This window comes from Labrus bergylta, chromosome 2, assembly GCF_963930695.1.
Source record: "Labrus bergylta chromosome 2, fLabBer1.1, whole genome shotgun sequence".
In the NCBI taxonomy this organism is placed as follows: domain Eukaryota; kingdom Metazoa; phylum Chordata; class Actinopteri; order Labriformes; family Labridae; genus Labrus; species Labrus bergylta.
In genome coordinates, this window is record NC_089196.1 from 16,096,047 (window position 1) to 16,122,375 (window position 26,329).

The following is a 26,329-nucleotide window of genomic DNA, read 5'->3' on the forward strand; positions in this document are numbered from 1 at the left end:
AGTAACATGTAGTTTACAGCATTTAAAATGTTACTTGTACGTATGAATAAATTAACCTCATAATAATGTCTCTGACTGTAGGCTACTATAAAAATAGTACATTTACTATTTTTCTTAAATCCATAAAGTAGTATTTAACCGATGTGGTTAATGGTTGGGGTAACTGTCTTTGCTGTTGGGCTTCCTGACTACTTAGTAATATTTTAAAAAACCATTGAAATGTTCTTTAATTTCAATTGATTAAATTGACTGTTTGGTTTGTAAAGTTTCAAAAAATAGTTTGAACAGCCATTAAAATATCCAACCAACACCAAAAAAACATTTTTTATTTTTAAATAGTAACCATTCAAGCTGTACTATAATTCATCTAAAACAGTTGATATTTTTGAAGAGCGTCTATCATTGATCCTAATTTGTGAACTTACTTATGACTAATGCATGGTTAAAGTAAACAGACTGTTTCTTTCTGAATTTTATGGAATATTTTTTTAAATTTTCATGATAAGTGTAGTTATTATGAACCTAAAACTTCAAACTTCAAAAGAGAAATTTCACTTATTTTTTTACAGGGCTAAAAGTTGGAAAGATAAACTCAATGTAGGTTCCCTTCAGTAGCTGTTTCAGAAGTCAGCAAAACAAACAATGTTACATATATTTTTTATTGCAATTTATGGTCCTTATAGATTATTTATTTGTCTTCACAATACACACACTGCAACATAGTTTGAACCTCAAGAGACACCAGACAGTCTGTTCAGAATATGCAATGAAAAAGAATACTGAAGAGCCAAAGGCCACTGACATAACCTCTATTCAAGGTTGATATATATACCTATCATCTTAAACATCCACATCTATCTGATGCCTATCTAAAAGGCAATAAGTCATGATGCAGCACTTTGTATCTCCGGGACAATGAGGATTAGTCACACTCGGTACCTTCAGGTAAGTGAACAAACAGTTTTGTAATATTAGAAATGGTTAACAACAGTGACTCAAGATTACTGCAATTAAATAAATTCACATGAATTTACTGTAAATGATTAAATGGTTATTTCTTGTTACATGTATAATAAATATCTCAGGATATGGTAAAAAAAATCATTAAAAAGTAAAAATTACAATTAAACCCCCATAGACAAATACACACTAATGGTTGTGTAAAAAAGCACAAGGTTTCTTTTCCAAAGTTTTGAAAGTGTTTCCACATTTCATTTTTTTTTAAGATTTATTTTGGGCTTTTTTGTCATTATTTGTTTGGACAGGGGATCGAGTAGGAAACCAGGGAGAGAGAATGGGGAATGATATGATCAGACTTGAAGCCGCCCGGGAGGACTATAGCCTCCTCACTTCGGGCATGACTGAACCGCTACACCATCTGCACCCCCAAATTCAAATTCTTGCTGTGTTAGTTTTTAAATATCTGAATGAACCATTTTCACCGGGAGCAGCCTTTTACAATGAACCCAATATTATTTTAATGAGATTTGTTTTGTTTTCAAATCTGTTGGTACAAAAATATACTATAAGATACTTTAATATAGATATTGTAAGAACTTTTAATATTAGATTGATATGCAGTTTGATAGTACTGATAGGATGTGAAGTGGTTTATTAAACAATTCTACAACCTCATTCACTTTATCAGTGCTGGCGTCAAATACATGAGAATGTAGCCCTTTGAGTCTTGGTATGATCACTTATTAGTACTTCAGATTTATGCACTGAAGTATCAACACTTTGGTGTATAATCATGATTTACTGTGAAGACAGATGACTCATTAATAATCAACAACGAAACCCAGAGCTAAATTCTGTATCCACTTTGCTCTAGAGTCAAAAAACAGTGAGAGTTGAGTAAGAGTGCACAAACAATGGATGTGAAGCAGCAGAGTGTTATAAGTGAACTTTCTGCTGACCTGGAGAGAGCCATGTAAGGATGTAAATGGACAAATGTAAATGACTGTAAACTTAGTGGATCACAGGAGGAAAGGAGAGTGTCCTGCAGTCACACAGTATAATCTAGATCAGCATTCATCTTAGCGTATATCTCATAAATAGTATCGACTGTGGCAGTGAAGTTAACAAGGAATTTTCTGATTTTTTCCAAGCATTCCTCTTCTTTGACGTCTCGACCCTTAGAGAGGGCTTTGAGGAAATCTGATTTGTATGGAGCCGCAAAAAGGGCCGCCTTAAGGAGGAAAATACAAACGTTCAATATACATAGAACTCTGTTCACTGTATATGCTTTGTGGTACACTACTTAAATGTCACAAATCTCACTCTGATACGGTGCTCTTATTAAAAAGCAAACTCTGAACTCACCTTGAAAAGCTGTTGCACAAACCAGCCATGATACCTTTTCAGGGCGATTTCATAAGCTTTGGTGACATTAACTCGAATGAGGTTTGGGTTGCTTTCGTCCCTCTCACCATCTGCCAGACTCTGGAGGAAGACTTGAATGAACCGCAGACCCCTTGTTGACAATAAAAGAAGCGAGAATCATTATCATACAGAACAAAAATATGTTAAAGTTGAGATATAACAATTCTCAAACCTTTTTAGCCACATAAGAGCCAACGTCGCTCCAACTTTAGGCCATTCTGCTCCATGCATCTCCTTTTCTGCCTCCAAGATCTGCTGGAGCGTCTTGAACCGTGCTGGGTTAGAATCATAAACTGCCTTGATTTTCTGTCAAAAAAACAAAAAAGAAGTATATTTTACTGCTTTGGTAATTTAGGAGTGGACTGACAGATTTAACTCAGGACACATAAATGATTAACCATACTTACTATAATGTTTCCAGATATGTCAGCCTTGATTGGTGCAAAAATGGCAGAGCCCAAGCAGTCTAAGGAGGAATATTACACACTGTGTGACTGGGAATTTAAAAAGATGAAAACATAATCTATTGATCATTCTCAAATACCAGACATAATATTTCATAAATCTGACTTCAGAGCACATCTTCATACATCACATTAAGTTGGATATGATTTTTGGAAGTTGGAAATTAAAAAGGATTAAAAATGTCAATGAAAGCAACACTGAAATGCAATACATTTTCAGAAGTTAAATGTCTTCATATTTAGAGGAGCTATAACATTCAACATACAACATGAAAAACAAAAGTTTTACTTCTATAATAATATTCAGATATTTTACAATACAGGTAAGCTTTCCAAAATCAAAAGTACAATATGTATGAAGTGATGCAAAATCTATTTAAACTTTCTTAAATTCATTGATGTTTGATATTTAAGTGATGGACCAAGCAAATAAGAAAATACTACTTTGTCCTATGTTGTCTCCCTCAGCTATGAATTATTATGTTAAACTCTAAAAGATAACAACACCAAGTCAAAAAGTGATGCTTTACTATAATTTCTTGATCAATTCTACAAATTTACAATTCATTTAGCAAACGCTTTTGTCCAAAGCGACGTACAACAGAAAGTAAGTGCAACACAAACACAGATCTAAGTCTAATTGGACACAGGTGCTGTCCAGCAGTGTGCAGAGGCAAAGCACCTTTTTATACATCATAATCAACAACATTGACAGCTGCTCGTGAAGGTTCTAGTCACCGTCAAAACAATCCTAAATATCGCCATCTTTGTCATCAATATCATCATCATCAATACCATTAAGTGTGCAGTTGTTCATGAAAGGGCTGGGTCTTAAGATTTTCCTAAGGGTGCAAAGGGACTCTGCTCAAATGGAGTTTGGTGATAATTCGTTCCACTGGGGGGCGACAGAGGAGAAGACGATAGCTAAGACAGCTCTCTCCAATGTTTAAATTGGGACTGCAGTACCGTTTTAAGCGCTGTGTCAGAGCTTTTTGCTCCTTTAAATTTGGTGCGAGCAGTAACTGGGAGCCAGTGGAGGGAGATGAAAGTGGATGGACATTTGCTGTTTTTGGGTAGGTCGTAGACCAGTCACACTGCTGTATTTTGAATAATTGCAGAGGTTTGATTTTGCATGCAGGGGGACCTGCCAGTAAGTCATGATATGACAAGAGCCTGGAGCTGTGCAGCATGCTCTGTAAGTTAAGGTCTGATCTTCTTGATGTTGTACAAGGCAAATCAACATGACCAGGCAATCGTGGCCACTTGAACTTCAATGTTAGCTGGTCATCAATCATGACACCGAGGTTTCAGGCAGACTTTGTGGGCATGATTTTGTTTGTTCCAAGCTGGAAATCGATCTGAGGTTGCATAGAGAGGCTGGGATGGCAAGGAGCTGCAGTCTTTGATAAGTTGAGTTGGGGGTGGGGTTAAGTCACCCATTTAGAGATATCAGCTAGGCATGATGAAATTCTTGCTAAGTTAGTAATGTTATCTGGCAGAAATGACAGGAAAAGCTGGGTATCGTCAGCATAGCAGTGGTATGAGAAACCATGAGAGTGGGTTATTGCACCAAGTGAAGTGGTATATATGTAGAAGGACCAAGAACTGACCCTTGAGGCACCCCTTTGGATAAATTGTGTGCTTTGGATCAATATTTGAATCTTTGATAAGTGTTTGCTATTTTAGCTAACTCTAAGCATACCCAACAGGGATGCGACATGGTACTGATCACCTATGCATATCTGCATCGAGTGTGAATTTTACACTTCAAGTGAAATGTTGAAAAAGCAAAATTTGGCTTTAAATATCTGCTGTTTTCACAGACTCAACACAGCAGGTTTATTATTTAGATGTCTTTCAATTAGGCTACTAGAGGACCTGAGCATTTGGTAACAGGAGAGTCAAGAATAAGTCGGCAGAGTCCAGACCTCACAGGGTGCCCAATGGACTCACTGACACAACAGACAGCTTTCAGCTCCTGTGCTTTCAGAAAACACTACTCATGAGTTTCCGCATTATTTTGCTATTGAGAAGACAACATGTATCGCCATAAAATTAATTGTGACATTTGCTGTTTCGGAATAATCATCTTATTGTCTGACACTCTCAAGAACATATGAGAGTGCATCTCGTTTTACTAGGTCCCTATTTGATGGTGGTTTTAAATTAGAAATGTTTAGAAACAATTATTTAGTTTTGGAAACAATTGGAAATTTTCATTAACAACTAGAAGACACCCTTTATTGGTAATTTTTAGGAGTTCTCAGAAATTTACATTGAAAAATGTTACACTTTCATTTAAAATTTTCAGACATTTTTTGGAATCATTCAAGACATTTATGGAAACCTTAATTGACTTTTCAGAATTTGTATGAACTTTCATGAACTTTTATGAACTGGCAAGGACGTTTTTTGAAAGCTATGTCACATTTCAATAAGTAGTTGACCAAGTCAGGGCCTAGGGCCAATCTGTACAGCGTATTATTTGAAAATAATGCTAACTAAATAACTTTACTGAGGTCACTAAAGTACCTACATTAAAAGATTGAGAAGCCAAAACATGCAGGTACAAAGGGACTAAGGTTCTGTCCAGACAGCCCTTTTGTAAAGGTCTTATTAGAAAAACTAATTTGCAACACCTGTGTGGATGTACAATGATAGCATACAGGGCTTTAATAACGTGTAGGAAAGTTGGCCAACAAATTTCTAGGTCATGAAAAACAATGGTGAAGAGGAAGAAAGAGCTTAATGTTGACAGCAGACTTGGTTCCTCTCAAGGGTTTCACATGGCACATTCAACAGAAGGCCTTTGGCATATTAATACAGAATGAAGCAACACAAAGATGCCCTGATGCACCATGGCGCCCGTGAATGGGCAAAGGGAACTCAACACCGTACTAATCCATTTTCACAACTTTAAATCCAGGCCAGTGGATTAAATTATGCATGACAAAGGATTGTGATAAACTTGATCGAGAGAAATACGATACAAAAAATAGTATTATTTGGAGAGTGCAAGATCATGTCATTAGGCCTGCTTCAAGTGTTGTGACAGATTTCTCTCACAAGTTCTGTTTTTTTATTTTTTTATTTAACCTTTATTTATCCAGTAAAGTCCCATTGAGATTAAAAACCTCTTTTTCAAGGGAGTCCTGGCCAAGAGGCAGATTTATCAAAGGTAAACAAGGTGTTTATTTATCAAAGGTAAACAAATCCGACATAAGAAAAATAGTACAGTGGAAACAGTGTCCATGACAGGGGACTTATGTCAGATACAATCTTGCACTACTGAGTATCGAGCCATTTATAAAGTGTACCGTGTTATGAATCTACTTTGTTTGAATTAATATCACTCAGTCATTGTCTTCGATTTGTACATCACTGACAACATAACCCTTTATGTTTCCATTTTCTCTGCAGCTGCTTACGTCTGAGAATACCTTTTTCACATTTATTTCCACAAAACTTCATATCCAAGAATGTAAATGGTACCTACGCACTGAACCACACTGTGAAAAGTTCACTTACCAAAGAAAGGTGGAAGGTATGACACAGCCTCCAGAAACGGTCTTGTTTCCACTTGTCTGTCAGCTGGCAGTTGTCTGAACTGGTGCTCCATTAGCAGAGCCATCTCTGTGCTCTGGACACACTCCTACCTCTGAAATGAAAGCAGCAGCCTGTCAAACCTTCACTGAAGACTTACACTGGCACCTGGAGAAGCTGTGTGCGTGTATGTGCCATTACCCACACAGAGAAAACTATCGCACACACACACACGCACACGCACGCACACGCACGCACACGCACACACACGCACACACACGCACAAACACACACACACACACACACACACACACACTCACACACACACACACACACACACACACACACACACACACACACACACACACACACACATCACCTACATTGAACCCATATTTGGTGGAGTTTCCAGAGGACAGCTCGTGCTGTGATCGACTTGTTGCTGTTAATTCCTGGTTTTCGCCACATGTCAGGTAAAAGAGCAGGTAAACTTAAACACAAGTCCAGAACAAACACAAGAAGAAGCCGGCAGCTGATGTGTTCAAATCAGCTGACTTTGGTCCTCCTCTAGGACTTGAACACACATGCAGCATTACTGCCAACTAATGGAGTTTAGTGGAATAAATCTAAATGTACCGTCATAACAGATGTCGACAGCCTTAAAAGACAACCACTTTGTTAGTTGTATTTTTCAATAAGAAATATGAATCTTCTAATCCTTCCCTTCTTAACGAAATAAAGACGGGAAATGAAAAGTCTTGAATCAACATGAAATTATATCCATCATATATTTTGACTCGGATGTTGGTGTTTTTATTGATATCTTTTGTGTTAAAAGACCTGAGAAACACATCAGTGTATCACAAATCAGTGGGCCAGATACACTATTCTTATAAAGGCTATAGGCCTAAATTAGTCCGGTAGCTCCGTTATATAGCCTATAAAAAAAAATGTAAAAAAAAAGTGCTTCATGCCGGTAGTATCTCCATCAATTTTTTGAATCATGACATTTAATAATGGTAGGAATTGTGTTTTTCCAAAAGTAAAAACACCAAAACACCAAAAACAAATGGGACCTATCAAGATATGTTAACGCAGTCGGTTATTTTGACCCTTACTGCACTCCGTAGCGTGGGAGTAACTAGGAAGCGTCTCGGTAACCAAGGAGGGCTGAGAGATGGAATAAGGACGATTTTTCTTCCTTGCGGTGTAAAACGTCGACTAATTTATAATACTACCAAGAGAGGGCAAACCAATTTACCACGGACGAGGTAAGAAAGTATTATTTGTCGAGCTATAATGTTCTGTAAGTGTTTCAGGTAGTAAGTGGTGTAACGTAAAGACGCTTTTGTTATGTTTGGATTTTCGTTTCTTTGTCCGTTTATAATAAACGCTACATAACCAAAACATGTATTAAAGTAGCCTTATATTAACTGGGTTCTCTGTTTATTGTGTGGATGAGTGGCATTTAACGTCGAATTAACAAACGTACAAAGTGTTACTGTAGTTAAATGTGTTATCTTAGGCAGAATAAGAAGTTGCTTTACAGTCCATTACTTGTATTTTAGGTCAATGGCTCTTCCTACTCTTTGGGCCCCTGTGCCCAGCCGGTCCCGGGTGCTGGCCGGACAGCTGGCCCGGCAGCGGGAACAGGAGGCCCGATGGCGGCAGCAGTGGGAGCTGCATGCTCAGTACTTCAAGGAGCAGAGTGTCCGCAGCCAAAAACAGGCTGCGTGGAGCTCTCGACAGTCCTACCAGCTGAGGTAACTTCAGCTGCTGGAACTGGCCTGACTCCGACATAACAAGATTCAATTAGAAACTTGTTTAAGATACACATCAAGAAAGATATGCAAAATACATTTATCATATTCATAGTAAGTTTTATGGTAGTAGTCTCCTACCTCACCCCAAAGAAATTCCAAGAAGCATGTGGATGTATGCAAAATATGCAGTGAGAGACACTTAAAACATAGAGAAAACGTTTAAATGAATTAAGTCTTAAAGGGTTTTCTTAGTTTTAAGGAATAGAAGCTGGTCTAGCACATCTAGCCATTGATAAACTATGAATACAAATATTGACCATCTTCTTATTTAATGGTAAATGGACTTGAGCTTATAAAGCGCTTTTCTAGTCTACACTGATGGTAGTGATCGCTATGTAGTATCATCCATCAGAAGTAACTAATCCCATTCATACACCGCCACCGAAGCAGCGGGAGCAATTCAGGGTTAAGTGTCTTGCCGAAGGACACATCGGACATGTTGCTCAGCTGGGGATCGAACCCTCGACCTTCCTGAGAGGCAACGACTCTACCAACTGAGCCACAGCCGCCCTTTAATAATTATATAATAATATAATAATTATAGTTTAATAATTATAAACTCTAAGTAATTGTGTCTGTCACTACCGGTTTTCAGCACTCAGTTATTTTTTGAATATATTAGTAGATGAACAGAATTATTGAGTGTATATCCAGCATAATTTTCATAATTGTTTTCTTACTGTCAGTGTGTATGTGATAAAATAAACATGCAGGAATAATCTTGTCGTACTTTGCCTCTGGTGCATTCTCTTTCCATCAGTTTCATCAGCCTCAAAAGATACCAGAGAATAACCTCTCAGGTTTTTATTTACCTCTGTTTTGTCAGTATGTCAGCATACCAAAAACAGAAACTGAAGGAGGAAAATAAGGCCAGCTTGGAGCAGCGCAGGAATCGGCTCAGGGCAATGCTTAAAGAGGAGCAGGACCAGTTGGAGTTGGAGCTCAGAGAAATGGTGCCTGACAGGGGAAAAGTGGTGAGCCAGTTGGTGCAAAAAACTGAAGAGCTTCGCACAGCAAGAGAGGAAAGAAGAAAAAAGGTTGTTGCATTGACTTAGACAGCACTTCCCTTTCAGCACTTCATCATAGTTTCTTCACTCTACCATCAATCTATAACATTTGTTCTCTCTCTATTTCATCCCTAGCTTGCACAGGAGCTTCTCAGGGAACACTGGAAGAAAAACAACTCAGAGCTGCGAGAGGTAGCTTATAAGTCACAACAGGTTGCCAGACCCAATGTTCTTTGGAATCTTGTGACCATGCTGTGCGTCTTTAGAGCTCTGCAAGTAGTGAAAATAGACACTTTTTGTCAAGTAATCCACTTGATCTTGAAACTAATAGGGCTTGTGATGTGGATATTCCATGACTTTCTGTTAACCTGAGAGAATTACATGTTCAGGTATCCCTTCAGCTAAGGCTCAAGTTCATCAGTATCTCAGTCTCGTCATTGTCACTACCTGCTCCTTTAATCTTTCCACAGGCCGAGTCTTCATTACATAAAGATCATGTTGTCAGCCAATGGCAAGGGCAGATATCTGAGAGGAAACAGGTAAGACATTCATCACAGCTGTCAGACCAAACAGTTCAGTTTTCATTTTTATTCATTTAATACATTCATAAGTGTTTATAACATTAGGAAATTATACTTTTGATATTTAGGTCCTTTATCATACTTTATTTAGATTTATTGGTGTACATTTTAAATTCAACCAAAATATGGAAGAACGGCTTCATACACTCAAGTGTCACCTCGGTCATTATCTGTTTACCTGATGTTTATTTACATTACAAATTAATTTTTAATGAAACAGTACTCATCTCTTCACACAGTATCAGGTATTAGATCAGCTCTCCACAATCACTTTAACACAGTGCATAATTGAGAACGTTTAGACACCAACTGTAAGTGACCCATGTCTCTTGATTGGGCAGCATGAAACAGCAGTTCAGGAGGAAAAGAGACGCTACGAAAACGAGTATGAGAGAACGCGAAAAGACGCTCTGGAGAGGATGAAGCAAGCAGAGGAAAAAAATAAAATACAGGAGCAGAAGAGAGTGGAAGATCTTAAGAAACAGATGGAAGAGCTGAAGCTCAGGGAAGAGGAGGTACAGTACCTTGTAATTTGACTTAGTGCATATCTTAAAATTGATATGGCAGATACATTTTTTTTTTTTTTTTCCAGGCAACTCGTCTAAAGAAGGAACAAGAGGCCTTGCTGGTTCAGCAATGGGAGCTGGAGAAGATCGACAAGGAGAGGATGAAGGTGGAAGAAAGGCAGAAGAAGTCAGAGAGAGGGTAAGTGAAGCATTTATCCTGAAATGTGATGACGAGTGAGATGCTACTTCATTTCTTGGCTTTGTGTTTCAACAGGCGTTTCTTGATCCGTCAATACCGCGCTCAACTGAAGAGAAGAGCCCGACAAGTGCAAGAGGAACTGGTAAGTCTAGTATATCCTCTTCCATCATCCAACTTGCCTGTTTTTTCTTTTTTTGTGTGTGGTTTTTTATGCTTTTATTTAGAGGATAGGACAGTGTATAGAGTTGGAAATGGGATGACTGAGTTGGGACGGACATGCGGCAAAGTACCGATGGTCGGAGTCGAACCATGGCTGCCCACTTCAGGGACTATAACCTCTGTATATAGGGCACAATGTTAACGCTAGGCTCTCTTGGGGACCTCCAACTTGCCTGTTTTAACGCCTTACCTGATTTCTTCTGTTCCCACCAGGAGTCCGACCGGCAGATCCTGGCAGCCCTACTGGAAGGAGAGCAGGAGGACCTGAGGTTGGAGTCTGCACGGAGGGAAAGGGCCGTCGCTGACGCTGCATGGATGAAACGTGTGATTGAAGAGCAGCTTCAACTGGAGCAGGAGAGGGAGGCCGAGTTTGACATCCTACACAGGTCAGCACAGATATTCATCAAGCTGTGACTCTGTTGGAAGGAGAGTGTGGGGTCAAATCAAAACCAACACATCTCAACTTTTTTAGAGAGGAAGCCCAACAGGTGTGGGAGAAACGAGAAGCGCAGTGGGAGAAGGAGAGGAAAGCAAGAGAACGGCTCATGCAAGAGGTGAATTGGTTTCAAATCAAACTGAACTTTTTAAGAGTGTAATTCAAAAGATTTGATATTAAAGCAACAGCTCTTTTTTTTCTGCTTCTTGGAAAGGTGCTTGCGGAGAGACAGCAGCAGCTGGAGCTGAAGGTGCAGAAGAACCGGGAGGCTCAGGAGGAGTCCCTGAGAAGACGAGAGGAGCTGATTCAGGAGCTGGAGCAGGAGAGGGAAATCAAGCGGAGTGAGATGGAGCAGGAGGAGGGTCGCAAAACAGCACGGATGCAAGAGATAAACGCTCAGGTTAACACATAATGAAATAATTTTAGTTTTTATTGTGCATCATTGTTTTTGCCCACACACCAGGGCTAATCATTCTCTGAGTCTCTTAAGAATGATGCCACAATAGCAACTCACTTCTGAACATCTGAGACTGTGAAGTTGTGATTGTGTGTGTACTGTAGGTGGAGCAGCAGCGCTTCGAGCAGTTGGAGGAGCAGCTCAGGATAGAGCAAGAGGAGCAGGAGAAAAGGGAAGCTCTCCAGATCCAGGAGGGGGAGCTGAGGGATGAGATCCAGAGGATGGCCAACAGAGGGTACCAGGGGAAGGTATGAGATGGAAATCAATCTGCAGGAAGCTGATGATCCTGAAGGGCTTTGTGTAGAAACATGTAAGAAAAAGCTCGTTAAAAATGTCTGAAAACTTTTTCTTTCCAGATTCACAACAGACCTCGATCAGCCTGGACCTGAGAAGCCTACAGGAAAATATTTTTTCTGCACGTTATTAGCCTTGAAGGCCTGTTTCAAATGTTTAAACAATACTCACATCCCTGCAGTCGACACTTCTCTCCTGGTTTGTTTCCTCGCTGAGCCACAGACGGACATTACAAAAGTAAGGACTTTCATACTGAAAAGATTATGACTCTGGAGGATTCCAGTTTAATAGAAGTCATTCAGACTTTTAAAGCCAAATAGAAACTTTGGGTACATTTTACGAAGTGCTTTTATGCATCCAGCCCTCCATTTTTCACAGTAGGGTTGTGTAGAGGGATCTTTTCATAGCCAGTATGGAGAGGATGAACAGTCCAGGTCTTTAAATGCACATGTGAAAACATTTTTAAAAACTTTTTTTTAGATGTTGTCCTACCCTTCAAGCCTTTAAGGACTGGAGTATTAATGCTGAGGCCAAATGTTGTGCCATGTTTTTTGAATCATTTACGGCTGGTTGTTTGCATGTATAGAAAATATTGATAGAGTTTTTGCACTTTTAGAGTTGTATATTTTCTATCCTGAATTTGTAGACTATTTTAAATAAATCTAATAAAACAAATGAATTCACTATCATGTGTCAAGGCAACAAACAAAAACATGCAAAATACAACATTTGACAAAACCCAGACATTTGTTATAAATTACATTTATTTAGAAAATATTTATTTTTCAAAGTGCAACTTAACAGCTGCATCACATACATCCCTGCGCTCTTTTTCGAGCACAGAGAGGGACATTACCTTGATCAGATTTCAAAATGACGAACTCTGAAAACACTCTGAGGATGGAAGTGGGGTTGCACATTTTTACAGGAGACGTCTACAGTTCTATCCCATTTGTTGCACATCAAATACAAAATCAGCAGCAACAGAACATAGCACGAAACACATGGACTTGCACACAGTTATCGGCTCTGAATGACATCACCGGCACCGCAATGGCACACAACACCGCAGAATACAACCTCATGTGGAGCCTGATAGAGACACACCCAATCAATGAATACAGCATCTTGGCACTGGTGAAGATGATAACTTTGGCCCCCTGAACAAGTGTTGCATTCACTGACTCAACAAATGTGCATACATGAATAGCTGCAACAAGTGAACTGCAGACTGGATTACATTTGGACAGATGACAAACATATAAATAGCTTCTTGGATGCAGAAACATTAGGATTACAGAGCTACAACATGTGCATGGATTAAGTTCCCAACATTTAATAGAAGTTGGCATTAATGGTCAGTTTGGTTTTGGAGATTAAACTTCGCAGTATGAGGATGCTTGCACAATGATGTAAATGACAGGAAGATTCTTTGACTATAAGACTGTTGTATTGGCATTCAGTGAGTCAGTTATGGCTTTGCAGCATCCATGTCTGGCTTTGGACTGAATCAGTAACCAAAACTATCACGTGGATTTGCCGTACTGTGCTTAACTCCGTCTCTTGAATAAAGGTGTTTATTTACATTGTCCACTGATTAAGATTTAAACGACTTTAATTAACAGTAGTCTAGAAAACTATACACTTCCCATACCTGCTAGCTGCTGTATTTAGGTGTAACATTATTTGTGGAAGTTATAATGTTACCTCATGAGATATTGGGCTTTGAAATCAGCAGCACAGCAGAACTTTACTCTCTAAGTAAAGTTGCTGAACTTTTCCCTTACCCCCCCATATTTTGTCCAGATTCAGCTTTTAATATTTGTGTTAATCATTCATAAATTAAAAAACATGCATGCATATACCACAAATACAAAAAAACAAAACATCAGAATCATTAGAAATATTTAGAGAAGAACAAAACTGAGATGCCGACTGCTTTGCAGCCTCAAAGTGCTGTTAGTGTGTATTCTCCTTAGTGGTGATGGTCACAAGCTGCTTGGCTGCCTTGGCAATGTCATAAGCACATTGGATGACCTGCTGGGTGACCAGCTGCATGTCCGGTCCTGGGCAGCCTTCTGAGGGCAACGCCTTCCTGCACTCGCTCTGAAGCCGGTAAGCACTCGAGGTCAACAAGCGCAGAGAGCCTCTCACAGTCTCTGAACGTGGCTTCTGCAGAGGAAGGTTCAAATGTCTTAACACTTTTATGTCACTGCTGGACTACAGTGATGCATTATACATGCATGCATCTTCTCAAAGCTGACATGCTCTGGTCACTGTCTATCAAAGAGCTTTGAGTTTCACCATCACTGTTTGTTGGATGGTCTTCTTTGACCATATGTAGACTTAAACACTGGTGTATTGTATTCTGATATACAAATCTATCGTAGGTCTGCTTCCTTACTTCTGACCTATATCAGACAGAAGAGTACAAGAGGTTAAAATCTTCAGTGTCAGGATCTTTTCTTGCTGTCTGTTGTAAAGGTCAGAAGTAATTGAAGTTTACCGCTCCCTTTGTTTGGAACGAATTACAAAAAGAAAGATTGGATGCTTCTAGGCAGCTGTTAAATGGCTTGGAGGCAGACATATCTGGCTGTAGAATATTCTACCAATGATTGTAGTCAGTCTTGACAATTATTTTCTGTTTTATTTGTTATTTCATGTGTTCTTGTGTCTTGTGTTTTTTAAGTATGACTGCTAGTGGCTTGTCAGAAACTTGTGCTGCTGCCTGCCAGGACACTCTTAAAAATTAGATTTTTAATCTGAAATAGTTTTTTTTCTCCAGGTTAAATAAAATAAACACTGATAAATAAAGACTAGGTTTTTGCGAAGAGGCATTGCAGTGCAGATCTTTTAGAACAACGTGCCTCATTTTTGGCTAAGGCTACATTCGTCATGTCTACCGTACTGTTTTTTTATTTAACACACACAAGAATATGCATATTTACAACACTTAATGCATACACTTAGGAGCAATTCACTTGATTAAGATTAAAAAAAGGTAAATAATAACCTCAGTGATTACAAAAACATAAAGTGCTGGTGTATGTGGACTTTGAAAGTCAGGGAACTGGTTGGTAATATCTTCACAATAACACATGAGGTATTTATTATTTTGAGGATAACCGGCTGGCTGATTTGTTCTCTTAAAGCTTCAGTTATAAACATTTCCATACCTTAGGAAAGAGAGCAGCCATTTCTGTTACAGCCACATGTATTCTTTCTGAGCAGGGTATGAAGCTGTGAGGAGAAGAGAATGATCAGTTAGTTCAACATATCATGAATATATGACAACATCATAGCACATGTGTTTGAAAGTTAACCAGAAGCTTTTACATGCAAGTCATGTAAGGATAGTATTCACAGCACACCAACATCACATCGTCATCGGTAACTTAAGATGAACATGCTTTTTTACAGACACATTCGTGAGTAAAGGTTTTTTTTAATCTCTTAGCCCTTTTAGCGTCAAACAAATATACACACAGTAGAAGCATCAAAAATCTGTTTTATCAAATACACTGCACCTATGTTTATAAAAAGACAAGCCACGGCAGAGATGTAACCTCTGAAACACACTCAGAATGCATGCTTCTGGAGACAAATGTCATTGTCACAGGGAGAGAGAGAGACAGCATGTTAGCATGTGAGACAGGAAGAGAAAGGGTGATGCCAGAACTGTGTGAGGGAGAGGAAAATGAAACTGTGCCTGGGAGGCAGGGACAGAGGCCAGAGTACCAGGAGGAGGGGTCAGGGGACCGGAGGCTGAGCGGTTGAAGGGGAGGGGGGGCCTTCTCGGCCCAAGGCACCAGAGTGCTGAAACATCCCAGGCTGTGTCTGAGCCTGCGCACACCTTCACGCTCACATGGTCTGTGCGCGGTGGTGGTGGTGGTGGGGGGGGGGGGGGAGCGACGACACATCAAAACAACATCACAACAGTGGAGCAGAGAAGACGTAGAAAGGACAGGGAGGAAGATTTAAAATGATAAAACAAAGAGAGGAAATGGCAGGAGGTAAACACAGTTAAAAAGAACCGAATAATGATGAATGTAAGAGGAACTTAGGGCTTAAAATGGCAGAAAGGAAGTGACAGATTAAATACAGAAACTAAATATGATAAAGATCTTTTTCTCTCTTCAGACTCTGACCTGTCATGTTTGTTCTCCTGAGCTGCTCGCAGCAGCTCTTGGATATTCTTAGTGATCTGCTCGGTTTTGCGGATGACATCCTCTGTGCTCGGCAGTGTGGGGTCAGGCTCCATCTCTACATCCGCCAGCTCGGGGATGGAGCTGCCCTCTCCCATCCAGCCACTGCTCCTTAGCCTCGCTCTCCTGCACAAACTGCAGAGGGAAGTTTAGAACACATTTTCTCCACTGCCAAAAACCCACGCTTGTTTTTAGTCAAAACACAACGTCCATGCGGTTAAAAACATATTTAAACTGCATTTTCAGACGTCAGCCCTTACCTTGAATCCTCCATTTCAGAGTCATTGAACGTGTTATCATAGTCACTTTCAGGCATGCTGCTTTGTTTCTCTAACTTTGGAGCCTGGAACAAGAGATAATTTAAAAAATACAAAACAATTAGTGATAATGTATCCCTAGAACACATTAGGAATAATCCAGAACCATCTGAGGGGAAAACACAATTTCAATGCTTCATTTGGAGTTCTTCAACAGAAGCATTTATCTGTATTAGAGCATTTCCTGTTTGCTGTGTGACAAACTGGAAAATAAACATTAGAGAGTGGTGCAGATGACTCTGATTGAATCAAGCCGTTAAGCTGCACGTTGTTCATTTAAAGCATTCATTAGAGGGTTAGTAAAGACATTATACACAGCTTAGATTGTTTATTCACATAAAGCATGCCTTACATACTGCCTAGAAGAAACTTTCATCCTAGTTAAATTCTTTGTATGAACTCCTGCGGTAAGGACGCTTTAATGGATGATAAGATTAGCACTAACAATGTAGCAACACATGGCAAGAAATATTACATCAGACGCATTTCACAGACGCTTCACTCATCGTCTCAAGTAAAGGGGAGGAGCCTGTAGGGGGTCTTCATTTGAGGATAAGATGGCAATGTGAAGAAGAGTTCGTAACTTAAACAAATTCAACATAAACATTAACTGTACAAGAGAACAAGTTTGTTATCTAACTATCTTCATATCTCACTGAGCGTATTTTCTGTAACGTGTGCAGATTACCTCTCAGACTCACAGATAAGTTTATGACAGGAAGTAGAGACAAGAATATGCACTCAAGCTCCTAACACACAACTGTCATTCCTTTTTAAAAAAAATTAAAATCTACTATAATTTATTTCCTGAAGCACAGAATGTAACACAGCACACACACGCCTGAGTCAGGGAAAGCGATTGGCACATAAGTTTGAATAAATCTTCTTTCTGCATTTGCAAGAGAATCCATTCTGTTACACTATAAAGAACTCCTGGATCAGTGTTTGGTTGTTACTGGAGAAGGTAAGAGCATGCTGTTGGAAGCTCACTGTGCAAAACAGCCAAGCATTTGTTAGAGGCAGGGTGGAAAGGTCTTCTCATCTTTATACTGAAAGTATTTGAAAGTAAAGCATGATGATTTTTAACCACTCCAGATGTGGAAATATATATTGTCAAGCTAACTCACAGAACATCCTAATTATTCTTTGTTTGAGAAGTACCTTTTTTTTTTTTTTTTTTCTTTAAATGGAAAAACTAGCAAACTTTTTGGTGGATCAAACTGTAAACATGGTCTGCTGCACAGGTTGCTGTAGCGAAAGAAAGAGTTAAAATTAGCAGGTGATGTATCTCAAGCACAACTTTCTGGACAACATTTGGCGGTGAGGCAAGGGTTATGCCTTTGCAAAACCAGTTCCAGTTGCTTAGCTGCACAATGAGAATACTGCTGATGAAGGCGGGTATCTGATGGTGGGGGCAGCTGGTGGAGGGGTGGCTCATGCAGCAGGGCATATGGAGGACAGACTGAGGTAAGGGATATGCTGCTTCCCACAAGATGTCGTCCGAGTGAGGATGTACTTAACCTTTTGAACACTTTCGTCCCTCGGCCAGGACAGGGTGGATGGAAATGAGGGGAGGGATGAGGATGTGGTCACAAAAGCGCCCCTTTCCTTCTAAAGACAGGGTTCAAATCACATTTAAAGTACACAGATGGGTTTTAATCAGAAAAAAAAAAAAACTGTGGAACAAACTAAAAAGTGAGATAATTGTGATGATTGACTCTAAAGTCTCTTCAAGCTCGCCGTTGCATCGTCTAAAACAGTGCGGGTAAAGGAGTTGAAGGAAATCTCTGTGTTAACACTCACAGTCCAGGATGAAACAGTCTATTATTTTAGAGCGACACATCCATTCTCTGGGGACAACTTTGATCTTTTTCTTTTTTTAAACCGATCATTCCCCAACATGAAGTTCCTAGTTTGTGATTCCTTGTATTCTGAAGAATATAACTGAGTAAATCCATCCAAAACGAAGACTCAGAGTTTAATCCAACTCAATAAAATAGATTTGCATCAACAAGAAAACTCAAAACAGATGAGAAGATTAATCGAGTCTGAAAAAATGATCATGCATTACAAAGACACAGAGAGCTTGTAAGGTGGTTTTAATGCTTCATCAACATCAAACACAATACAAACCTTCAGAGTATATCAATGAGAGCATCTCCTAACATGTAACACTGCCTGGTCTGACAGAAGAGTAGCACTCTTGTTAACAACAGAAATGTGTAGATGTGAATATCTGGCTGTGTAAGTGCTTTTGATGACTCTCTCTTGACGCAGCAGAGAGCTACCCAGTGGAAAATGAGGAAGGAGCAATAGTAAAGAGGAAGGTTTGCAGACAGGGTGAAGAACATAAAGGGAAAGTCATGGAAAGAAGGCAGGAGAAAGGGAAGGGCAGAGAAGAACAGGGAACAGGTCTTACTTACATGAGGTGGGAAGGGTTGCAGGTTGGGGAGGGCCTCCTCAGGGTAGGGATTTTCCCCTTTGGGGTGAAAGGGCTTCAGGCCTGAGCCAGTCTCATACATAGACATAGGCCGACTGGCCCGTGCAGACTGCCGGCGTTTCAGGGCTGAGGGGCTGGAGGGGTCGGGGTAGTCTGAACCGCTGGGGACCTGATAGATATTGGTAGTGACCTGCCGCCTGAGAGAGGTGTTCTCGCTTTTCAGAGATTGCAGCTGGAAGAGACGGGCAGCAACACACTAAGAGGAGCTCTCAGCAAAGCAAGATGTGTCCCCTGCATATCACAATTGATCAAATATATGAATAATTCCTTTGATAGTCTAATGCCACCATGCTAACATTTCATTTTGCCCATGTCAATTCTTTTCCTATTTTGAAGGGAATCTGTTGGTCTTAAAAAATGCAAAGCAAGTGGTAAGCAAGCAAAAGATTTTTGCAGCACAGATGCAACTTTAGCCGAGACAGAGTCAAAGGACAGATTGATTGACTAAAGAATAATAAGAAGATAAGACGCATCCTAGAATGAACAAAATCTCAAAGATTTTGTTTCAGATGCTAAAGTTTGGTAGCAGAAAAACTGACTTCATATTATGCAACTTCCTGCATTTAGAGCAAAGAAGGGTGAACTTTGAGTACTTTGTAGGACTAAGAAGTATTGTTCAGTAAATATGAGGAAACTACACTCACAATAATGTGAACCTGACCCATGATGAGATGCTTTTTGAAAAGACTACTACTACACGTCATGACAAATGTTCATGTTTCTTTGTTTCCCTTGTGTCCTAAAGTGGTGTTTTGTTGTCAAAGTAAAAGAGGATCTAAGTTACTGTAAGCTAACATCATTAAAGAACAGTGAGTTACGCTGCAGTGCTGTAGGGGGTTGTCAAAGTTTTCAAGACCTGAAATGAAAGCAATCTTAACACTAGAAATAAAAAGGACCTCAACAAAATGATTAAGAAAAAACAAAAACTGACATGCTTTAAAAAAATGTGTGGCCGAGATGAGCATCCTGAATAAATTGAAGCTCATGAAGTATAACGCTCTCTATGCATCAATCAGCAGTTTGTTGTTACAGAGTACATTATGACTAACAACTGAAAAGCTTTCTAACAACTGTGCCCACTTCACAAAATGTCAAACAAATAAAAAAAACATGAACCAAATCCTCCAAAAACAGTCTATTAAATAAACACAGTTTATGTGATGAAGCAAGGCACATACATTTAATGTTAGTCACAATCTACTACAAAGGAAATAAAACATGAAAAATTACTGTCATTACTTCATGCGTTATAAAAACAAACAATAAAAACATGCATGTTAGTAACATTAGGCCACTAGCTGGAACTTTTTTTTACTCAAAAAAGGAGACTATACTATTACTGTTATTTGCCAGAGAAACAAACAAACAAAAGAAAAAAGAAAAGAAATAAAACATCTCCAGTTTCAAAATTAAACATGCCGGCCTAAACAGAGGGCGGACCAGCAGGGTGTCGCAGCAGCCTTATCTCACTACAGAGCATTCCTGTTCACATAGCTCGGCCTCCACTCCAGAGAGCGATCGCACTCGTCATGAGAAGAGCTCTGCTGACCACTGTGGCCCCCCCTCGGTCCGGCCCCCGGGGTTAGTGATCGTATTGGTGGGGGGCGGTGGATACCTTTTTCTGCATTAGCCGCAGCTCATCGCTCAGGTTATTGTTGGCTTTCATCAGGTGCTGGATCTTTGCTTCAGAGGCTGAGAGTGCGTTCTTCACCTCCAAGTACTCCTGCATGGTAATGGGGCTGTCTGAGAGGTCAGAGTCCAGGCTCTGTCAGAGGGAGAGGGGTTTAAGATGGAAACACGGTTAAGTCATCTGCAGAGGGGCCGTGTCTGTCGGGGCTTTCTAACTGGGAAAGTGACTGGGTGATACCTTGGTCCTGTCTCCTTTACTGGAGGGGAGCTCTTGATCTGTATCCTCATCAGACGCCACACTATCGTAGTCCGGCTGGTCGTTGTCTTGACTGTCACTGCAGCGCCTCACAGCCATGCTCTTCAGGATGAATTCAACATTGTCTGGAAAGCAGATGTACAAAAAGGGATTGTGTAACTGCGCTACTCTGAAGTGCCAGTCAGATCTTTTGGTAAAGTGAACAAAAAGCTGCTGACCTTTGGGGCTAGAAATCATGTTCCCTTGTTGTCTGCGCTTAGCATCACTTAGAATATCAATGACAAGAGTTGCAAATTCATGTGCGTTGAATCTTGCAAGCTTCTGTCGCCCCTAAGTAAGAAAAGTGGAGTGACACTATGAAATATGACTCGAAGATACAATAAAGCAGTTCTAAATGGGAGTCGTGTAAATCTGACTTGCCTGGTTTCTTGTTGATGAGTATTCTGGATTTACCGGAAGGAAAGGCACCACAGTGGTCTCTGTCACCAGGGTGCTGTGATTCTGTGTAGCCAGCCACACTTCAAACAATTCAGAGAATAAACAGAAGTCCAGTTTAGAGATGTAAGTATAGCGGCAACACCAGTGAAGGTTTCAATGTGTCAGGGTGAGGAAAGGCAACATCACATGTCTTTTCAACACGACTTTTATTTTTACCTGCATCAGTCTCTCGTCTGTCCACCTCATCGTACACGTCCATGGCCAGCTCCTCGAATAAATGATTACTTAGCTGCATGAAAATGAGAAAATGTAACTTACTCAGACTTAATTAAAGGGGGCAAAAGGCTCAGCAGAGACTCTAGAAAATACACTTACAGCCTGCAGTTTCTTCTTTGCTGCCTTGGCCAGTTCTGACAAATCTAAACTGCTACACACAGAAAATAACTTTCATCAAACACAATGTAAATTAAGAGGGAAGTGAAAGTGATGCACACCTCATTCTGTGTCATACTTACGTGTTCCTTATCCATCAAAAGACAGCAGTAAAAAAAATAAAAAAAAGGATCATTTTTAACACAGTGTTTGTTTTATAACAGCTGTTCTGCTTTTATGGAATATCACTTGTACTCAAATACAGAGGGTTGTTTCTGTCTGTAAGCTGCTTCTTGGTATCTGTTTCCTCACACAGATAATAGACATTGCAGCCATCCAACAGCATGTTTGAACAGGCCCTCAGAGCAGAAATACAACCTTACACAACTGCCTCCCTCGGCTCACTGTGTCTTCAGGTTAAACCCTTCCACTTAACACGATCACTTTTTATTGATGAACAGTTTTTTTCTTTAAGTGTATCTCACCTGTCAGCCATCTGTGGAACAATGAAGTGCTGACCGCTTTTATGATCTGAAAGAAACGGCAAGAATATTCTGGATGATTACCAACAACATTATCAATACTTATGGGGGGAGTAAACACTTTGTATTAAGAATGAAGCAGGACGTATTACCCAATCAATGCTCACAAAGAAAATGAAATGCCACACATCATTGATTTTATTGGTTTATGGTGCCACAGGGGTGAAAACTTGTATTTTGCTCTAACCACACTTAGTACATCTCTCTCTCTCTCTCTCTCTCTCTACATACCTGGCTTCCTCCCACACAGATAGAATGCCAGTCTATCAGTCAGTTCATACTGGACCTCCACCAGTCTGTCTGCCAGGTCATGGTGGCCAGCTTCCCTGCAAAGATGCAGGTTGAGAGAGCTCAATTTAAAGCCACAAAAGGGAGAAAAGAATAGCCCATAGTTTTTTGTTGGTTGAATCATAAAAGATGATAGAAAATATCTTACCTTGCATAGTCAATGGGAGTTTTGCCGTTGCTGTCCGGGGCTCCAGGATCTGCCCCATAAACAGTCAATAGTTCAGCCTGAGATACTTGTCCTGCCTTTGCTGCTACATGTAATGGAGTGTTTCCTTTTTCCTACAGAAGAAGTTGATAAAAACAACAACGAATTATGATCTTAAATCGTGAAGGGTAAATATGAAGATGACCATTCTGCTTGACAAGTGAGTGAATCTTACAGGGTGAAAAAAATTAGCTTGTGCTCCTAGGGATAGCAATCTTAAACACGTCTCGAGGTTCCCAGTGCGTACGCTCGAGTGAAGTTGCTGTAAAGGAAAAAAAACAGTAACTACAAACTGATAAAGCTTAACAATTCAACTTTAAGGAAGAAATGGCTTCTGTCTTCTCCTCACCTTGCTTAAATCCTTCGCGGTGGAGCTGTCATCCTCCCTGCAGGGCATGCGATGGACAAATGCCAGCATCTGATATTTGGCTCTTATAAACTCTGACTTGTTTGGACTTTCGGACCGACATGATAAATCAAGGTTCGAACAAAGACACAGAGGCAATTTAATGAGTCAGTGGAAGATCAAAATTCAAGTTTCATGTTTATCAAAATGAGTCCCTGTGAGTAAAAAAGTGCTCTGTCATTATTGTAAGACAGTTATAACTCACTGCAGTTTGTCCTGAGGGTTGGCTTTGCGTTTCCCACTCATCACAGACGCAGGGTCCAGAAGAGAGTGCTCCCATATTGAATTTGCGCCGTTGCTGTATAATGTCTGAACCATCTGGGGGCAAAAATGACAAAGAAACCTGTAATATGTGTCTCTCACTCTGTAAATTGCTGACCGTCTGTTAACAGTTCTCCCTGAACACACTTTCTATACTTAGACTAAATCGATACGGCTCGGTGGGCTCTGATGTGAAACTGTTGACAATAGATCCATCTTGATGAGGACAGAGCCCTGCTGTATTTAAAACTGTAGTTATACTAATAGCAGGAATAATGGGATTTATAGGCAAAACAGACGACAATTTTACAATGGAGTATGAAGATTATGAGCTTCACACAGGGGAATGTAAATTGTTCGATGTTCCTGTAGGAGCTGCTACCTGTAACTGTGTAGTCGGCCATGGTGTGTGTGTCAGGTGGCGGACTTGGGAGCTGTGTCTGCCCAGACTCCGATGAACACTGCAACACTCGTCGCAAATCAATACGCCTCTGTTCACCGAGGCCCAGCGAGGCTCTGAGAGAGAAACCATGAAATGAAAATCAGTACATCTGCAGAGATTTTGTTGATTAATCACAAACGATTACAGACATAGTAACAGGAAGAAATACGATTTTTGGTCCATATCGCCAAGCCCTAGCACTTGATGTAGGAGACAGTAGATGTTCTAGACAATGACTAATGAAACAATCAAACACACTTTCTGCAGCAAAATCCAGATACAACACATTTCTGTGCCACATAGCTCCACCATTGTCAAATAAATATCTGAGCCACATGGTCATACATTGGGTTACTTATTGAAGTTCATTTTGATCTCGACACCAGATGGAGGTGAAGCAAAGCAGAGTATAAAAAGGAAGTGCAGTCTAGCAGCTGAAGGTCATAGCACCTCATACTTATCGTTTAAAAAAAGAGCAGCTTCCTCTTTTCATAACGAACATTTAACTTGCCAAACACACATCAAGAATTTCAGTGCTGTATATTGTGTTAATGCATGTTAAATACCGGTCACGTGAATGATACAGTATATAATATGACTGAAATGTTTATTTAACTTTAAACTATTTCACACACTTCAGCTGAAACAAATGTTGCATTGCTCAGCTGCCTCACCGAGACTCTTCTGACAACAAAGACCTGGAATACTGTAAATTCATACGCCACTGTGGCAGCCAATAAGCTGTTGAGCAGATTGAGAGGCTGCTGGCTCTGTGACAGGACAGACAGTGAGGACTGTAAAGTGTTTAAGGAGCAGCTGAGCTGAAGGAGAAACAGCTGATGGGGTTGCTGGTCCAATTCTGGCACTGGGTCCTTCATTTCCAGAGTCACCCTCTTAGACATACTCTTCACCAAGAGCTGAGAGATAGCGCTGACAGACCTGTTTTACCCTTTCCTCAACAAGTGCTGCTAAATTTAATACCACATCCTGAAACTAAAAATATTCACACCCAACAACTGGTAGCAGTTGTATGGGGGCAATCTAGGCCAGCTGTTGTGGAGACCTGGGGGCTTTAACCAGCTTGAATGACATGATGAGAAACAAGGTGCCATTACTGAATATTTGACATTCTTTACATTGTTTTTCGGGGTTTTGGCTGCAAAAATAGATTGTCAAAAATGTATTTCTAAAAACATTTTTAATTCTGTATTTCACCATACATCTTTTGCAATATATTTTGTGGCAACAAAAGAAGAAAAAAAATCTCTTTAGCATTGAAACTATGCAGTCAATTCACTCAGCATCCTGTTTTGCTTCCTTCCTGTGCCTGCTGAAAAACACCACGTCATTTCTATATAAACTGTAACTTCTAAAAGCACCTTAGACACAACAGAAAAGTTAACACTGTCCTTACTTAGCAGCGTGTTTCTCTCATCCATGCTGCTCCCTAAAAGTTATCATATATACTCACAGGATGCTGGAATTTCTCTAGTGTGAAATAAAGAAAGCAGGACGTGGTGGTCTTCACTACCCATCTATAGAAAGTGGCTTATCTTCACATGACCACAACCAATACTGTTATCATTAAAGCGTGTTGACAGATCTATATATTATATTTCATGATGGTTGACTACATTTAACATTGCCAACAAACTACTGCATATTAAAGAAATGATTTCAAGTACACATATTGTTAGTTACCTGGGTTAACCTGCATGAACAAATGTGACACATATGATACATGCCTGTCTGATTATTTAAAGCAAGTAGCACCGGATGGAAACAGTTAATAGGACAGCTGCTGCAGCTCTAATTGCATCTCCAGCCCGGGGACCTGCCAGCAACAACTTGCCTGTCAAAACAACAGTATACCCTGCATATTTACTGCACAGAATAAAGCAAGCATGGCCCAGCGCCGGTAATCTGACTTACGCAAAAAAAAAAAAAAAAAAAAGGAGAGACGCGCAAAGCTTTCGAAAACTGATCCTTGAACTAAACACTGCTGAAAAAAAAAAGAGAAAGCCTCATAACACTTCAGAGATGGTCTGAATCAGCTTACCTGGGACACTGCAGTCAGCGCAGAGCTCAGTGTTTCGCAGGCGTTTGGACATCCTCTTCTCGGAAATAATCGTCTTTTACAATGAACAGACTGTTATGTCCCCCTGCGTTATGCTAACCATTGATACCTCTGTAGGATTTGCCTTCCGCATTAGCAAGATCTGGCTAATTAAAACATCCCAAACAACGACCTGCTGCCTCCCGTGACTGCTGCTGGCCTTCCCGTTTTCGCTACCCTTTGCGTTTCAACCATTATAACACCTCCCACAGGTGTTAAGAGACAATGCTGCTTTACTGCAAGTTAGCGGACTTAGCACCTGATTAGCTACATAGCCTGTGTCAGTCTGGTGGTTCACTCTTCAGTCTGTGGTCGACAGCAGACTAAACAGAGCTCGAGCAATCCCAGTGGCAGCTGCGACCGTGACCTACGTTTTGTACCGTTCACTTTGCCCACACTTTAGCCTTACAGGAAGTCAACTGTAACTCTCAATGCTTA

The 26,329-nt window shown here is 40.2% G+C and overlaps 3 protein-coding genes across 12 annotated transcripts; 1 reads left to right on the forward strand and 2 right to left on the reverse strand.

Moving 5' to 3' along the window:
• Window positions 1-645: 645 nt before the first annotated feature.
• Window positions 646-6,965, reverse strand: gltpa (glycolipid transfer protein a). Its single transcript, XM_020649772.3, has 6 exons — window positions 6,776-6,965; window positions 6,378-6,507; window positions 2,793-2,851; window positions 2,558-2,691; window positions 2,326-2,476; window positions 646-2,191 (listed from the first exon to the last, which is right to left on the reverse strand). The coding sequence occupies exons 2-6, from the start codon at window positions 6,478-6,480 to the stop codon at window positions 2,009-2,011; spliced, it is 630 nt and encodes a 209-aa protein (XP_020505428.1). The 5' UTR covers window positions 6,481-6,507; window positions 6,776-6,965; the 3' UTR covers window positions 646-2,008.
• A 542-nt stretch (window positions 6,966-7,507) lies between these two features.
• Window positions 7,508-12,598, forward strand: tchp (trichoplein, keratin filament binding). Its single transcript, XM_020649767.3, has 13 exons — window positions 7,508-7,663; window positions 7,961-8,155; window positions 9,042-9,252; window positions 9,358-9,414; window positions 9,693-9,761; window positions 10,145-10,318; window positions 10,396-10,508; window positions 10,584-10,650; window positions 10,941-11,113; window positions 11,200-11,281; window positions 11,378-11,563; window positions 11,725-11,868; window positions 11,977-12,598. The coding sequence occupies exons 2-13, from the start codon at window positions 7,965-7,967 to the stop codon at window positions 12,007-12,009; spliced, it is 1,500 nt and encodes a 499-aa protein (XP_020505423.1). The 5' UTR covers window positions 7,508-7,663; window positions 7,961-7,964; the 3' UTR covers window positions 12,010-12,598.
• Window positions 12,599-12,660: 62 nt separating this feature from the next.
• On the reverse strand, window positions 12,661-26,240 carry git2a (G protein-coupled receptor kinase interacting ArfGAP 2a). Of its 10 annotated transcripts, none has more exons than XM_065966111.1 (21): window positions 25,835-26,240; window positions 23,716-23,849; window positions 23,278-23,390; window positions 23,016-23,121; window positions 22,842-22,928; window positions 22,610-22,740; window positions 22,405-22,499; window positions 22,117-22,162; window positions 21,635-21,683; window positions 21,476-21,548; window positions 21,242-21,339; window positions 21,040-21,151; window positions 20,804-20,946; window positions 20,552-20,701; window positions 18,860-19,108; window positions 17,958-18,047; window positions 16,380-16,462; window positions 16,063-16,254; window positions 15,653-15,784; window positions 15,091-15,154; window positions 12,661-14,086 (listed from the first exon to the last, which is right to left on the reverse strand). In XM_065966111.1, the coding sequence occupies exons 1-21, from the start codon at window positions 25,884-25,886 to the stop codon at window positions 13,874-13,876; spliced, it is 2,412 nt and encodes an 803-aa protein (XP_065822183.1). In that variant the 5' UTR covers window positions 25,887-26,240; the 3' UTR covers window positions 12,661-13,873. The 10 variants fall into 10 exon arrangements, with proteins under 10 accessions (XP_065822183.1, XP_065822178.1, XP_065822175.1 ...); XM_065966106.1 differs by having other exon boundaries at window positions 17,958-18,044; window positions 21,635-21,686; window positions 25,835-26,238; XM_065966103.1 differs by having other exon boundaries at window positions 21,635-21,686; window positions 25,835-26,238.
• Between the last annotated feature and the right edge of the window lie 89 nt (window positions 26,241-26,329).